At 46.5% G+C, this 16,959-nt stretch overlaps 1 protein-coding gene across 7 annotated transcripts in view; it reads right to left on the bottom strand.

Moving 5' to 3' along the window:
• The window catches only part of LOC134456628 (IQ motif and SEC7 domain-containing protein 1-like), a 204,914-nt gene that overhangs the window by 16,208 nt on the left and 171,747 nt on the right, over positions 1 to 16,959 (bottom strand). For 6 of the 7 annotated variants that reach the window (XM_063208048.1, XM_063208053.1, XM_063208052.1 and 3 more), the window contains 6 exons: positions 11,381 to 11,663; positions 7,863 to 9,187; positions 6,372 to 6,533; positions 4,918 to 5,040; positions 3,164 to 3,330; positions 395 to 534 (listed from right to left, as the gene is read on the bottom strand). In XM_063208048.1, the coding sequence (XP_063064118.1) occupies positions 395 to 534; positions 3,164 to 3,330; positions 4,918 to 5,040; positions 6,372 to 6,533; positions 7,863 to 9,187; positions 11,381 to 11,663 (2,200 nt within the window). Of the gene's footprint in view, positions 1 to 394; positions 535 to 3,163; positions 3,331 to 4,917; positions 5,041 to 6,371; positions 6,534 to 7,862; positions 9,188 to 11,380; positions 11,664 to 12,978; positions 15,480 to 16,959 lie in introns of those variants that run through there. The other variant, XM_063208049.1, reaches the window with a different exon arrangement.

Here is a 16,959-nt window from a genome sequence, read left to right as displayed (position 1 = left end):
TGTGTGTGTGTGTGTGTGTGTGTGTGTGTGTGTGTGTGTGTGTGTGTTGAAATGTTGAATTAACACTGCAAAATGTAGTCTGTGTGTGTGTGTGTGTGTGTGTGTGTGTGTGTGTGTGTGTGTGTGTGTGTGTGTGTGTGTGTGTGTGTGTGTGTGTGTGTGTGTGTGTGATTGTGTGTGTGTGTGTGTGTGTGTGTGTGTCCGTGTTCGTGTGTGTGTGCATGTCCGTGTGTCTGAGTCCGTGTTCGTGTGTGTGCATGTCCATGTGCGTGTGTGTGTCTGTCCGTGTCTGTGTCTGTGTGTGTGTGTGTGTGTGATGGGGATGGTAGAAGTGGGGTGCTAAGGGCCTCATCATGGCGTTGTCCTTCAGCCACTAGCAGTAAAGTGGACTCACCGGCTTCTTGCCCACGATCAGCTTCTCCACCTTCTGCACCTGGGAGACGTGGTCCTCGTTGGTCTTCAGCTCACGCTTGCGGATGCGCTCGTAAATCCCCACCAGCGTGTCGCGGGGGATGTCCTCGCCATCGTCCACGCCTGCCAAACACGAACACGAGCGCACACACACACACACACACACACACACACACACACGCACACACAGATTTACAGCAGCCAAGAGTTATGGTGGTGCAGAGGAACAACATGCACACGATACTATAGTAGACACGGAGGGCATCCACGCACATCAGCAGACATAAAACATGTACAGAGGGCAGGGGTGTCGCACAGGAGGGTAGACTGTGACTGAGTTGCCAGGGCCCCATGTATATAGGGGGTAGCCTGGGAACTCCCATACTGCCTTTACTTCTACACAATCGGGTCAAAGACATCCAACATGTCCTTCAGTGCAACGGATACTTTTGCTTACTGTAAATGCAAAAAATTGATTTTTTTTGGCTTGGCTTTCATGCATTCACTTTTCAAAAAACAGTTTGTCATGTTTTGCACAGTTACAGTAAGCAAAAGCATCTGTTAGCAATGAAGGACACTGTCATGTTGGACGTCTTTGACCCAATCGTTCCGATCTGAAAGACAATCTCACTTGTGATTAGGTCTGGAGGTAACCAGGCAATGTAGGGGGCCCATACATACAGTGTCTGATTCATGGGGATGTGAGTCTGAGAGGGGGTCCGTTAGCACTGATTGTACATAGGGCCCACAATTTGCTGCTACGCCCCTGCATGTACACAAACGGAGGGCACCCATGCTGCACGGCCACACATGCCCATAAAACAAGTATAGGAAATGCACACATACATACACACGCACACACCTGCACATATGCGCACAGCACACACACCACACACGTTACGCATGGGTACGGATGAAGGCATACATTAGAGACACACTGCATGCAAACAACACACAACGCACAATGTTAAATGTGAGTGAAAGCAGGGGCCTCACAGCAACAAATGAACACATTTTGTTCTCCCTGTTCGCACACCACCGCGTCACAAATAAGCAAGTCAATTACCCCGTTATTTTAATTCCCTTGATTAAACCCCATTACATAGTTCAAATTATATAGACCGAACGACAACGTCTGTCGAGTCTGTTTGCTACTCCGCGGTCGCCAACGCAACCTGGGTGCTTGTTAATCAGCTATGCACGCACGTCACTGATTGCTACGGCACTCACGAATCCAGCCCATCAGACTGTGTGTTCAGAATTTAATGTTAGAATAAGCTTGGAATTATGCAGACCATACAGAACACATAGTATTCTAATTCAGAAAAGTACACATTACTGTAGGCTATGTTTCTGAATTAGAATAACGTTTTTGCTCTCCATATTGTTCATATTGCATGTATATGTTGCATTATTTAAGCCAAATATTTTCCTATGTATCATGTAACCTTTTTATTTCTTCACCACTGTCATCGGTGTGGGCTCAATAAAGTGGATAAGCATTTTAATCTGCTGGTTGTAGAAAATATGCTAATAATTTATGCTAAACACATCTGCCTAAGCATGAGGAGGCCCCTGAACAGCTGTGCCCCAATGAACGCCACAGTGATTGACTGCAACGATGATTGTGATTAATATGATGTACTGACAAATGACTGTCGTGATAGTGGCATGAAGGGCTCTTATCTCCTCTGTGTGTACATTTCTGCTTGACTAAAGAGCTTGATGATGCATGTTGTCATGGTGATTAGTCAGTTCTGACTCGATGCATGAATACACTTGAGATTTAAACTGCCACAGAACTCCGACAGAATGATTAATCAACAATATGCATGTCACATGACTGACTTGATAATCAAAATGTTCGGTGACTGATATTGAGTTTGTCTGTCACGGCAGGCACCAAGTGCCAACCTGAGCTCCAGACACCAAACATCCAGCAGCCTATCCTCCTTTCTGCCTTTGCACTAAACCAAGGCCATTTCACTAATGAGCCTATCTGCCAACTTCTGATGTGTGTGCTGATTAGACGGCTTAGAAGAAAGTGTCGAATCGAATATGTGGCAGGAGTGTTTATTTTCAGAAGCAGGAATAGACATCTCTGTCAGTATGTTTTTTGTACATTTGTCTACACAGAATACGTTTTTGCACACTGCCTTTTTATTTTTTCTTTAGTTTTTATTTTTCCCCTCCCTGACTATTACCTGTGTTATATGTGTCTTTAAATGTCCATGTGGGCATTATGTGTATTTATGTAAGCTACTTGACACCCGAGTTTCCCCTCGGGAATCAATAAAGTTACTCTACTCTACTCTGCTCTATTACTGATTGGAGGGAATCAATAAAGGGAGGGAATCAATAAAGTTACTCTACTCTACTCTACTCTATTACTGATTGGAGGGAATCAATAAAGGGAGGGAATCAATAAAGTTACTCTACTCTACTCTACTCTACTCTACTCTACTCTACTCTACTCTACTCTACTCTACTCTACTCTACTACTGATTGGAGGGAATCTCTGAGGAGGAAGATGTCCAAGTCTCTCTCTCTGAGGTAATGGTGGAAAGCTCGCACATCCACAGGAACGTCTGACCTGGGAGCAGGACCACAAGTGACTAGATGATTCTGAGAAAAAGTCCTAGAAGGGGTAAAACCCGAAACGTCACGAAAAAATAAAATATTGGGAGCAAAAGAAATCCTGGTCTTGCAGCAGACTTTTTCTCATCAATCATCAAGTCTCTCTCTCTCTCACCTCTGAGGTTCTTGATGAAGTCCTCCATCTTCATCTTCCTCTCGGGCTTGACGTTGGGGCTGTACATGTCCGTGTTGAGGAGGATGATGGCGAAGGCCAGGATGAAGATGGTGTCAGGGTTGCGGAACTGGCGCACCACCCCGGGGTTGCAGATGCAGTAGCGCTGACTAGAAAAGCATTTAAAAAAGACAAATCAAGGCACTGACTATAAAACAAACAAAAAAACGACTTTAGGCTACACTAGAGGCTCTTTTCCATTGCCGGTTTTCTGGTAGGCCTACAGCTCGACACAGTGCGATTCGGCCGCCACTTTTTGCTTTTCAATTGGGAACGACACAGCTCAATCGGAAAGCAAAAAGTGGCGGCTAAGACGCGCTGTGTCGAGCTGTGGGCCAACAAGACAACCAGCAGTGGAAAAGAGCCTTAGGTTATTTTGCTGTCCCTCTTCTGCTGCCCCTCATTGGGTACACTTTAACAAGGTATGTAGTGTGACGACCCTGTCGGCCCCCTTCTGGTGCTAGCTAGCCAGTGCATGGGCAAGGCTGGTAGCAGGTGGGTTAATTGCAGTCAGGGTCTCTCTCAAATGCAAGGCCAGTGTCCTTCCAAGTGTATCAGCCTAATTAGGCACGTCCAGTGATTGGATATCCTTTATTAGTCATACCCAGTGATTGGATATTCTGTAGAGTTCACCAAAAAGTATCCAATCACTGGGCGTGACTAATTAGGCTGATACACTTGGAAGGACACTGGCCTTGCATTTGAGAAAGACTCATTGAGTGCACCTGGGCGGTGCCTTGTTTAAAAGACGGAGCTCTGCTCTAGCTCAGTAGGCACTCCTAGGCCGTGTGTGCGAACACACGGCCGGTCTCTCTCCTTACTCCTACTCTCTGTTCTGTCTGTCTCCCCCTTTTACTCTATGTGCCTCCAATCTCCACTCACTGACATGCATTGCATTCATTTACTCAGTCCATGCCATACTGCACCAACACTATTTTGATCATACCCTAGACAATTGAAGTTTGAACTTGTAAATAAAAGATTACTATTTTGACCTGTAAATCTTTGTGTTGTCTCCATTTTTATGTTGCGGCTTTTGTCACGAGCCAGGTCGTAACAGTAGCATCATGCTACAGCATGTAACATCATGCACATATTTGCTCAGTTGCATTGCACTTCAGGATTAGGGCTCCATAGTTAAAATGAAATGGAAGCAAAACTGAAGCAAAATGAAGCAAAACGCTGAAAAAAAGAATACCTAAAATCCTTTTTTTGCCCCTCAAATGTCAGCAATGACTCACCTATGAGCCATTTTATTACCTCGCCCTGTGAGCAAGGCAAATATTTCCAGGCAGTAGCAAATGGCTTGACGGTAAGGCAGTTTTTCCACATGTGTCACAGAGAGAGAGAGAGAGAGAGACAGCTCTCAGGGGTGGACAAACACTTTTTCCGTCCGTTAGGGTTGCCACCTTTCAAAAATGCAAATAAAGGACACTTGATTGTTGTGGGGTATGGGGGTCCTCCCCCAGAAAAAAAATTAAAAAATGTAGATGACATTTCTTGCATTTTAACCAAATTTGTGGCCTGTTTCAGCCTTAGCTATTCATGAAAATAAGGAACTTTAAGGAAAAATTAGAAAAAAGTAAGGGACTTAACTTCCAAATAAGGTACGATTCTGTATTTCAAGGGACGGGTGGCAACCCTACCGTCCGTGCCCCCTCCACCCCCCGACTGTGACCTTTTTTGCCAGGCCTCACCTGAAAGCCTCAATTAGCCGCTCCACCTTCTGTGCTTCCCCCTGCACCCGGATGTGGGCCTGGAATTTCCTGAGAGCCTCGTCCAGCTCCGTCCCTGAGAAGTCCATCTCATCCACCACACAGCTGAAACACAACACGCAAAAACACAGGGTCCATTCATTTAGAGCAGAGTGGAGGAACTTGATTAATGGCAGGGGCCAGGGAACGTTCATATTCATTCACTCCCATGTTAATCGCCACGTTAATCGCATTCAACTTTCCATCCAGATTCCATTCATCAATCTTTGCATTCATTCACTTTGACCTTGTGAATATATGTGCAATGTCGTGTGTGATGTCTTTGTGTCTTCTTCTGTATTTATGTATGTATGCTATTTGACACCTTAATTTCCCTCAGGATCAATAACTGATACTCTACTCTTTACTCTACTCACACGTTGATTCATTCATTCATTTATTGGGACCACTCTGTCTTCCCTCTGAGGCTAAACTGGAAAATTGCTGAAACTATGAAACTATGTGACAAAGAACAAAAGCAGAGCAGAACGAAAACAAAAAGAAAATCTATTTCAGATCCCGAAAACGAGCAACACATTTCTGTCACGGCTGTGGCAAGGTTTCCACGTTCGGTCCAAACTGTGCTCACATGCTGCGTAGCGCCAGAGGAGCTTCCTCTGATTAGTTCTATGCGAATCAAATTGCGTGAATTAAATTGCTTGCAAAAAGACAGTAAATGACTCCATCTGCGGGGAGCCTTGTTAAAGCTGGTTGTGGTCGTGAGCAGTAAAAGAAATAAAAGGTCTTTAGTGAACTCCTGAGATGGAGAGAAAAAGAGAAAGAAACAAAACAAAGACAGAGAGACAACGAGACTGAGCAAGTGAAGGAAGATCAAGGGAGAGAGAGAGAGAGAGAGAGAGAGAGAGAGAGAGAGAGAGAGAGAGAGAGAGAGAGAGAGAGAGAGAGAGAGAGAGAACAAAAGAGATCTAAGGGAATCGAGGAGAATGGCCCACATGTTTTGTTTGCACATCTCCTCAGTGCATAGCGATGATGATGATGAGTAAAAACGGTACTGCTGATGAACACAGCCTTGGAGACGTAGCTCATGGTAAGTCATTATCATATATTGAAATAATGATTTCCCTCTAGTACTGCAGTGGAATTTCTTACTTTAATGGTCCTCCCTAACCCTCCTTGTCTTGTGCTGGTTTTGTAAGGTGACACAACTTGCACAAAGAACTGGCAAAGTCTCATATATGTGTATATCTCAAAAAGCGACAAAGACAGACTATATTAATTTGCATTGTCTTAATCAAATACACAAAAACACAAAAAGAAAGAAAGAAAGAAAGAAAGAAAGAAAGAAAGAAAGAAAGAAAGAAAGAAAGAAAGAAAGAAAGACAGAAAGAAAGACAGACAGAAAGAGATGGGTAATTGACATGTCGGTTCATACTCACTCGAGCACGTCTCTGTTGAACTGCTTCTGTCGGTTGCCCAAAAACTCTCCAATCATCTGTCGACTCAGGCCCTTCCTCTGAAGCAGGAAGTGAGCCACCCCTACTGGGGTGTCAGGGACGAACCCCCTCTCTGTCAGGTACTGAATACCTTTCTCCGGCTTCCTGCCACGACAAAAGTCACCTTGAGTTGTGCAATATTGTTATGACTCGCACTTAACTTGAACTCGCTGTCCCACATAATTCTAATGTCTATACTTGGTAGTTTTCCATGCCTTAAAAAAGAAACCAAAACATTAAACAATACTGTGGATATAAATAGTTAGGAGCCAGATGCCAGGAACCAATCTGGACTTATGTGGGAGTCCAAAGTTAAGTTTCTAGGCAGGAGTGCCACCTGAAAAGGGCCAGCAGACTCATTGGGTTTGTCTGTGAAAAATAGAAAAAAAGCAGCCATGGGTGTGAAGAGGAAAACTAGCCAGATGACACGGAATCAAATTACAGTTCACAGTGCTATTTCTGTGCGTGATATTTGGATTCTGTTCTTTTTTGGGCTATGGTATAGGGAAATACTCCATGAGCATAGCTGCTTTCATTCGCAAAAGCAAAATGTACTTAAAATAGGTGTCTGACTGGACAAAGCTAAAACTTCATCTACATTTTAGCATGTAATGTAATGTAATTCTGTCCCAATGACATAGTGACTCTTGAATTGAACATGTAGGAGTTGGTGTAGTGCAACACCTATATGTTCACTTCAAGAGTCACTATTTCATTGGGACAGAATTACATTACATGCTTTAAACACAAAACCAAGAACATGATCAGCATACCCAGCCTTTTTCAATGGTTACAAAACCTTGCCATACCATCCTTTAAAATGTACCCACATCTAAGGAGCTCTTCAAAACAAACAATCTTTTGAGAAAGTAATCCTTAACAGACATTCCATACCAAGACAATGATAAACTATTCATACAAAGGCTGCAGCTAAAAATATACAGTACATGTCATACAAAGGACACAGCTAAAAGTCCCGCAACAAGCAACACAAAACAAGAAAAGGATCACAAGACAGAAAAACATTTAGTTTAATTAGGGCTGGGCAATATGATGATATATATCGTTATCGCGATATAAAAGTGTATATCGTGACCTTTCTCCTATATCTTTTATATCGTGATAGTAATTTTGATCAATTTTACACAATTGAATATCATTTAATTACATTTTATGTTGTCACAATACACACTATAAGTTCATGTAACTGTAAAAATAAGAATAAAAATTTCCATTTTAAAGAAAGGTTGTTTTGTGACATGAAAAAATAAAGAGTAAATAAAGAGAATAACTGAAAACGTATGTAATTGTGTTATATCGTGATATATATCGTTATCGTGATATAAAGTAATCCATATTGTGATATAGGTTTTTTTCCATATCGCCCAGCCCTAAGTTTAATTCACTTTTAATTGTTTTGGAAGCTTTACGTACTTGTTGAAGAGGTTGAGTCCGATGCGGTAGTGCCGCTTGCGGATGACGTCGTTGCTGAAGGCGGGCGAGTCCCAGCTGTTGCGCGTCTCCTTGTGGTACGTCTGCTTGCTGAGCGTCTGCTCGCGCAGGCTGTCGCGCGACGAGGACTCCGAGCTGCAGTTGATGGTGTCGTTGGAGTTGGACGTGCTGTTGATGCTGTCGTTGTCGCCGTCCGAGAAGTCCGACTCGGACTTGCTTTGCCGATTACCGTTGATGGCCAGGTGGCTCTCCAGCTGCCGGTGGTGCCGGTGGCGGATGGGGTCCTCGTCGCGTGAGGGCGCGCGCGGAGGGAGTCCGTGCGAGATGTGTTTGGGGCTGGCCGTCGGCGGGCCCACCACTGTACGCTGCTGCTGCGGCGGCGGCGGCTGTTGCGGTTCGAACACCGGCTGCCTCTGTTTGACCGAGCCGCGCTCCGAGCGGTCGCTGACCGAGCTGTCGCTGGGCGGCTCGATGGTAAGCAGTGGCAGGTGGTCCACCCGCAGGCGCTGCTCCTGGCACTCCACCGAGGGGGTGCTGCGCAGGCTGGTGTCCGTGTCTTTCTCGTCCTTGGGGTCCCAGTACTCCTGGGAAGAGTTAATGGACTGCGCCCGCTGGTCCGACTCGGTGCTGGACGGCTGGTCCATGGAGGAGCGCGTGAGGTGGATGGGAGGCGAGAGCTCCTCCTCGTCGATGAAGAGCGTCACGTCGCTGTAGGAGGCCATCATGTCGTCCAGCTTGTGGCGGTGGTGGTGGGCGTGCGGGTGCGGGTGGTGCGCCGCCGGCCGCATCTGGTACACGATCTCTGGCTCCACTTCCTGGTGGTGCGACGACATCATCACCTGCTCCGAGGAGGGGCCCTCGTCTCCGTGGAGACTGCGGCAGTTCAGGGCGTCGTCGATGGACTCTGCCAGCGACTTGACCTGTCGGGAGAAGGCGTCCTCCAGCTCGGTGATGGCGTCCGTGAGGTCGCTCTGCGCGGCCGGAGACGAGGCCATGTTGCCGTGCGAGTCCTCCATCTCGCTGCTGCACTCCTCCACCATGGCGCCCAGCTGGCTCCCGCCGTCCTCCGTCAGGGACACCTGCCTGCCCTCGAAGAAGGAGCTGTGGACTTTCTCGGGTCCGTCGAAGGACAACTGCATTCTCATGTTGGAGAGCACGATCCTGCGCGACATGCGGTTCTCGGACATGGAACTCCTCAGCCGCTCAAAGTTCTTGTTCATCTGGTACTGGCGGAACGCCGTCTGGATGGTGCGCGCCGCGTGCCGTGTTATGAACCGTCCCCCATATTTGCGTTCTAGCATCTCTACCTGCAGTACAAAGCAACATAGGAACATAGGAAGTTACAGAAGTTACAGAACAGGAACAAGTTGTGATAGGCCATCGCTCATCTGTTTAGAAGGTGCAGGATTCAGTAGAAATTTCTGTGTAAAAGGAAGACAATCCGCACACTTCAGGTCTATTTTTGTGCAAAGAAGCTTTACTTGACTTGCAAGCTTTCAGTCCTTAGACCTTCATCAGGCCTGATGAAGGTCTAAGGACAGAACGTTTGCAAGTCAAGTAAAGCTTCTTTGCACAAAAATAGACCTGAAGTGTACAGAACAGAAACAAAAAACAAACATGGCCACATACAGTATATCTCCACAGAATGCACTGCCCTGAAGACAAACCTGTTGGACTGAAATATTTCAATTATAGTATATGGTATGTAGGCACCTGATCCATGGGTATTTATTATTTCTTAGAGATATATGTTGGTCTTCTTGACTTTATTTATGATAGTACAGTGAAGATGGTGACAGGAAACGAGTGGGGAGAGAGAGACTGGGAAGGGCCGGCAAAGGACCTGGGTCGGGAACCGAACCCGGCTCAGCCGCTCGGCAGATGAGTGCCCAGACCCTGCTGCAGAACCAAGTCGTTGGACGGGCATTTGATGAAGTATGGGGGGGCACCTTGGCGGAGGGTATGGGGGTCCTCCCCCAAAAAATGGTGTATTTCTTATGCAATTTCCTGCATTTTAACCAAATTGTGGGCTCAGTTTCAGCTCTACGGAACAGTACTTTTGTTTTTAAATATGGGACAATCCCATTATTTCAAAGGATCAATGTTCACTTATTATTTCACACTTAGGTCTACTGTCAATGTCTAAATAGTGTAGCCTATTCATTTATTTGTTTATTAGGGCTATGGTGATTAAGCAAAGGTGGAATTTTATCTTATACTTTATATTTACTGTATTCAGGAAAAAAATACACATTTGTTGCATATTAATGACCATATATGTTTAGGTGAATAAGCCCTGGGGGGGCACAGCAGCTTGGCTGGGGGGGGCAATGCCCTCCAATGCCCCCCCCCCCGTGGTGCCGGCCCTGCAAGTGCCCAACCGCCACGGGAGGGCCAGGTATTTATTATTTCTACAATGTACTTTTCCATCAGTAGTCAAAATAGGTTGGATGTGCAGTGCATGCAGCCGAGACGCCACTGCTTTTTAGGAGACACCTAATCCATCTTTGAATCCACTCTCAGACGGAGTGACTCTAACCTGGTGAAGATGTTCGTATATTAAATCTGGGTCAGGTCCAACCAAAAGTCTAGGGGTGTATATCTGCAGTGAGATCATACACTGCAGAGATGCAGACCCACATTTCTGCACAGTATCATTCCCGCACAGCTGCGCTAAACTTCCTGGTGCTTGCATTCCACCACAGATGAGGCTTTCATAGAAAGGCCATTCTGAGTAACCTTATACACAATTGTTAATGCACTACACGGCTCATGTAAGACACTAGCACAATAAAGTTACAGTCAAAATATAAACACAGCCAGGTCTTACAGAATAAGTATGCACGCTCTTTTAAAAGTATAGACATAGATCTATAATGCATGCTGTTCCTATGGAATGCTGTTTCTACCAAAAGACCTTACTGCCATCACACTACGCCACAACAACATTACGCAGAATCTTTAGTAATACATTGTGACTGCCATTCTGGTAACAGCAAATTTATAACTGGGGGCTTGCCTTAGCACATTAACATAGGGTACTTGTTCAATGTGCTTTGAGGGTGTAATTAACCTTACCGTCACCAAAATTGTAATGGCTACGTCTCAATCTGTTACTTAAGGCTCTTGGTACTGTCATAGCAATGTTGTTGTGATGTAGTTGAGTATTTTCAGCCAATAGTGAATACGCCCGCCGGCGACCCCATCTGCAGTAAGAGGCTACTACACGTAATTGGTCCCTCTAGTAGAGCAGCATTTCCCAACCTTTTTTGTTCTGCGTACCCCCTAAGCCATGTTGTCATATGAAGAGTACCCCCTTACGCATGCTCTATATCTATTCTGCTATCCCAGAGTAGCTACACTCCATGTATTTGTTATTTTTACATTTCTCCATGTACCCCCTGAGGTGTGCTCGCGTACCCCTAGTGGTACACATACCCCTGGTTGGGAAACGGATGTGCAATCGGCAGAGGCCAGAGAGAGATCCCACGTGACGTCACCTGTTTGTCCTGGAGGTCGGTGGAGAGCTCATAGCTCTCGGAGAGCGAGCGCGAGCGCTTGATGGCCTCCTCCTCGGCCTGCTTGCGGAGGATGGACTGCGAGTGCTGCAGCTTGGGCCGGCGGGGCCGCTGGGGGCCGGACTGCACCGGGTGGCCGTAGACGCCGGAGCCGTCAAACTGGTCGGGACTGATGGACGAGCTGTGGGTCAGTGGGCCGTGGCCGTAGCCGACGCCGCCCTCCAGGGACGGACCGGGCTCACCGCTCTGGACATCTCCCTCCACACTGCAACGACACAACGAGACACACAGACAGGCGGCAATGAGGCGTGGGAATGCTGCTGCTTTACATGTGCGACATATCAGCTGACGAGAAATGACAAAGATAAGTTGCCATGGCAAAACTTGATATATTTCTGCAACTGCTGAGGAAACAGTCTATTTGAACACAGTCTATTTCAGTGGAAAGTTTGCATCACGTCAAGATGAAATGTACTGAACAACACACAACGTTTTTAACCATATACCAGTATAGACATACTGTACTGTAGAGTGCAATACAGTGCAGTAGAATACAATGTAGTCTTATCCAAAGCCAAATTTCAGTACATACACAGGTGTAGTATAGTCCCTCATATCAGTTTCCATTTGAGAATGTCAACACATCAACAAAAAACATCAAGTAAAGACCAAAAACAGTTTTTGACAATAAAACTGACTCGATGTACGTAAATGGAACCAAATAAAATTGAACAATAACAATATGCCTTTGCTCCAGTGCTCGTTAGTCACATAGCAGCCCAGGGTGGTGTTTCCTTGATTGCCCTTTAAGGGAATTATTTTATGACTATTTCCTGTGGACTTGAGGGAAGCCGTAATAGATACTACACACGGAGACGTCCGTACGTGCCGCTTGCAGCCATGTCACATTGATAATGAGTCACCACCAGGGTAGCCAACAGGGGAGGACAAAGGGGTCAGTTGTCCCGGGCCCAGGGAGACAGGGGGGGCCCAAAATTGAGTTTTCATTCAATAATGTGCATTGGATGGGGGGGCCCTTTCAGATGACTTTGTCTTGGGCCCAGCAAAACCTGTCCGGGGCCCTGGTCAACGCCCTCAGCATTCATCACTTACACACTTCACACAAGGTGTGCATTACATTTCCATATTAAACAACACAGGCCTTCCTTCCTGCCTACTCTCATCATACTCCAGCTGTTGCCATAATGTTGTGGCTCTAGGCTAAGTCATGTTTATGCTAAAAGCCGGGAAAGCAAGACAACAAAACCATTAGTGCCCACAGGAGCGAACGTGTCACTCTCACTCCTACAAAAACAGAAGGGGATAGCACTCAATCCATCTCTCTCTGTCTCTCTCTCTCTTTCTGGCCATCTCTCTTTCAACCCCAAGGAGTGGAAATGAGCGACATTATCAGCAAAGTCTCTGACAAGAGTGATTGCCCCTCACACTTCCCAATGGCACTGTCACCTCAAGTCACCACAGTACCAAGTACACGTATGTGCATATTAATGAAGGGTGGTGCGACCCCTCTGCGCTGCGATTCACTTCGAAAAAAAAAGATGGCTGGGGGTGTTACTCACTCCTTGGCACACTCCTCCGCGGTGTGCACAGACCTCGGCCGTCGGAACGACCTCTTGCTGGCGAAAAACTCAGCGCTGCGTCTCCAAAGCCTGTCCACCATTGCGCTCGGCGGAGAAGCTCAAAGGGCAGCCTTCCCCGGGAGCGATGCGAAGGCGGCAGGCAAAGTCTACACTGATGAAAGTGATCCCCGTGACGAATGGCTTACCAATAACACTGACGTCATGTCTGCTTATCCTGGTTATTGACATTTCAGTCGCTTAGCTCATCAATTTCTTAAAAGCGCAGCGCCACATCAAAAAAGACACAAAGAGGGATGTTTAATCCATGATCTGTCATCCAAAACAAGCAAAACAGGCTTGTGTCTGTGAAGAAAGTTGTCTCTTTCATTTCACCACACAGTCTCTCTCCTTCTCTCCTTCTCTCTCTCTCTCTGAACAGGAAATAAAGTGAGCTGACCTCACCTCCAATGTAAACGCTCCACGCCTTTCTTTGATTTGTGTAGTCCACGGCCGGCCGCCTAAAATGGTCAGCGGCCTCTCAGTGGCCCATTCTGCAGTACGTACAGAGTGAGTCGGAGAAACAAGGCCCTCGCTCTGGAAATGTGATCTACTTACCAATGACAGACGCTCAGCAATGTTTGCTCACTGCCTGCCTAACAACGTGGGCCTAACAGGATAATGCCAGTGCTTTTTAAAGAACTTGCAGACTCACTCACTGCGTACATACACAAATGTATACATAAGCGCTGACATCTGAAACAAATATGCTCGTCCTCCTTTCCCAACAGTCATCAAAAGCTAGTTTCCTAATTATGTTACAGCATTAAGCTGACAGGACTCTTCCTACACACACACTGCTAGAGGTCCCATTACTATTCCTGCTCACTCAGTCAGAGGTACCGCACATCAAAATGAAAGCGTCTCGTCATATCTCTCTGCTGGAATGAGTATTAGATGTCAAGTGCAGAGGCTGAGAGACAGTCATTGGCTGGGAGTCCTCTGATACAAGAGTGATTTCTGAGGGCAGCGTGAAGGAGCACTCTTAGCACTCTACTGATGTGCTGTACAGGGTTTTTAAACAGACAGGCACATGCCGGTAGAGAGCATGAGCATGCCCACACAGTCACTCAAACAAAAGTGATAACTGACACACATCCATAGACAAGTACATAGTAAAACAAAACTACATGCACTGATAGACATGCACCAATCAGTAGCGGAACAATTGTACACAGGGCCCTAGGGCGAAATGCTTATCGGACCCCCTACATGACCTGACAATATCACAATTGGGTCCCCACCAGCAATGCAAGAGTGCCCTGGACCCAGGGGCAAATGCCCTGCTCGCCCTCCCTATAGCTCCGTCCCTGGCGCTGATACAGACAGTCAGACAGACAGACAGATACCAAATGCGACTGCAGCAGTAACGCAGCAGAGCTGCTGGGCGACTTCACACTCTGCGTTACATAATGTCAGTTTGGGCAGCCGCTTCTCCCCTTCTCCCATCTGCTCTGGCACTCGTGTGGTGTGCAGCACCAACCATCCGTCGCACCATCCTGGAGCTGCATCAACACCTAGCAGGAGGGAGCGCAGCGCAGCTCAGCTCAGCTCAGCTGCCAATGATGCCAGGGGGACGGACTACCGCCTCTCCAGCCCGCCACCTGCATTCTTCTATGCCAGGTGTCACCAACGTGGTGCCCGCGGGCGCCAGGTAGCCCTCCAGGAGCTTCTGAGGTGCCCACCAAGGATGTTATTAAACAGTGATGACTACCAGATTTTAGTCACAGTTAATGCTTTTCTTAATTTAAATGTGATTATTTTTTCTTTATAACCTATAAGCAAATTATCATTTAATAATAGTGTGATTTGAGAATGATGCCAAAACATCAGTAGAGGATTTTGAACAAAAGTAGCCCTCGGGTAGCCTTCAGTAGCCTACGGGTAGTAATCCATATCGTGATATGTTTTTTTTCCATATCGCCCAGCCCTACTACTACCTCCCTCGGTTCCATTTGGCCAATCAACAGAGCCGCTTGGCAGCCGGTCGCAAGGGAGCGCTTTGATGGGCAGTGTGAGCAATGTGCTTTCATTTCCCCTCTCTATTTGAAGAGCTCTTTTCCAAAACGCTATATCCATACCATTTTTGACTTTTTGCATTTTAATATTGGAATTGACTGATACGTAAGTAGTCCTATCATCTATGTGTAAATTCTTGCCATTCAAATGTTTTGAGAACATGCTTTTTAAACCTCTATAAAATGCATTTTGTAATGCAATTCAACGGAATGCCCAATACAAAAATGTCAATTTCCCAACATTCTATAAAATGGATATATCTCATTTTGGAAAAGAGCTCTTCATTTGCTCTTCTCTCTGTATACTGTATATTGCCTAGCAGCCTTCCGTCAGCCGTCAGAAAAAAAGTGACAGTGTCTGTCGTTTGTGCTCCGTCTGCTGTGTGTGTGTGTGTGTTTGTGAGTGTGCGTTTGTGAGTGTGTGTGTGTGTGTGCGCGTGTGTGTGTGTGCGTGTGTGTGTGTGTGTGTGTGTGTGTGTGTGTGTGTGCGTGCGTGCGTGTGTGTGTGTGTGTGTGTGTGTGTGTGTGTGTGTGCCTGTAAAACAGGCAGGTCTATAATTAGTATCTGATTTTGAATCTTGCCTACAGTATGTGAAAGCATTGCCTATGTGAAAGCAAGGCGTTGCTTTTTTGCCTGTGTGTGTTCACAAATCAAAGTCAAGCATTGACAATAATTAGGCTCCCATGTGTGTGTTAACCACACGAACGCTCACACACACATTTGACTACGCACACATGCACACACACACGCACGCACGCACGCACGCACGCACGCACGCACGCACGCACGCACGCACGCACGCACACACACACACACACACACACACACACACACACACACACACACACACACACACACACACACACACACACACACACACACACACACACACACACACACAGTGACAGCTGCGAGAGGGGGGAAAAAATCGTTCGAAAAATCGAGAGAAAAAAAGTGACGCCTTTTTTCCAAGCTGTCAAAAGAGGGGTGGTTCTGGTAATGTGTTTATTGTAGCTAAAGTCAGGGAGAGCCTGCTAAGATGTGAACTAGAGGCATGCTTGAGTCGTTTGCTGGTGTCCTCTCCCTGACCGTGAGACCACAAACACACACACACGCACGCACACAAACACACACAGACACAGACGCACGTGCAAACGCACACGCACCGACACAGGCACAGACACACAGTGAGGTAGATTTCACCACCTCTGATCTGTATACTTGCTCCACCTCAGTTCCCCATTCCCCCACCGCCAGAGCACAAAACCGGTCACACACATACACACACTCACACACACACACGCACGCACGCGCACGCACGCACGCGCACGCACGCGCACGCACGCACACGCACGCGCACGCACGTGCACACGCACACGAAGACGCGCACGCACACACGCACACACGCACACACAAACCCTGCTTCCTGCAATGCTCCACTTCAAATGACTAGGACTAACCTCAATCTGTTCTTCAGGTGAGCTACTGAGAGGACATGACCACTCACTGAAGGACCAGGAAGCACGCTAAACACATTGTAGTCTAATTCTCTACACTGGGTGCTTGACTTTGTCAATGAATGAACTCAAATCTCAAAAAATAAATGAATAAAGAAGCACTCGTCACCAGATTTCTTTTTGAAAAAAAAGAAAAAGAAATTTGATGGGTGGGATGGGATTTATTCGTTTATTTTTGAGGACATGACCAGACAGAACAAGGCTACAGTAGTGTCTGTAATAATCATCACTGTGAGCCACAACTCACGACCGGAAGAGAGGTCACGGTGATAATCGCTGGCCACTGCACGGCACGCAGACACAATTTTTGGCGCGTTATGCAAAAACGCTGCAATTTAGCATTTAGCATCTGCAATCGTTTGACCTAACCTTGAAAAAACAAAGCCAT

This window comes from Engraulis encrasicolus, chromosome 10 (genome assembly GCF_034702125.1).
Source record: "Engraulis encrasicolus isolate BLACKSEA-1 chromosome 10, IST_EnEncr_1.0, whole genome shotgun sequence".
NCBI lineage: Eukaryota > Metazoa > Chordata > Actinopteri > Clupeiformes > Engraulidae > Engraulis > Engraulis encrasicolus.
The sequence above is the reverse complement of the archived record's forward strand: the minus strand, read 5'-3'. Positions and strand labels throughout refer to the sequence as shown.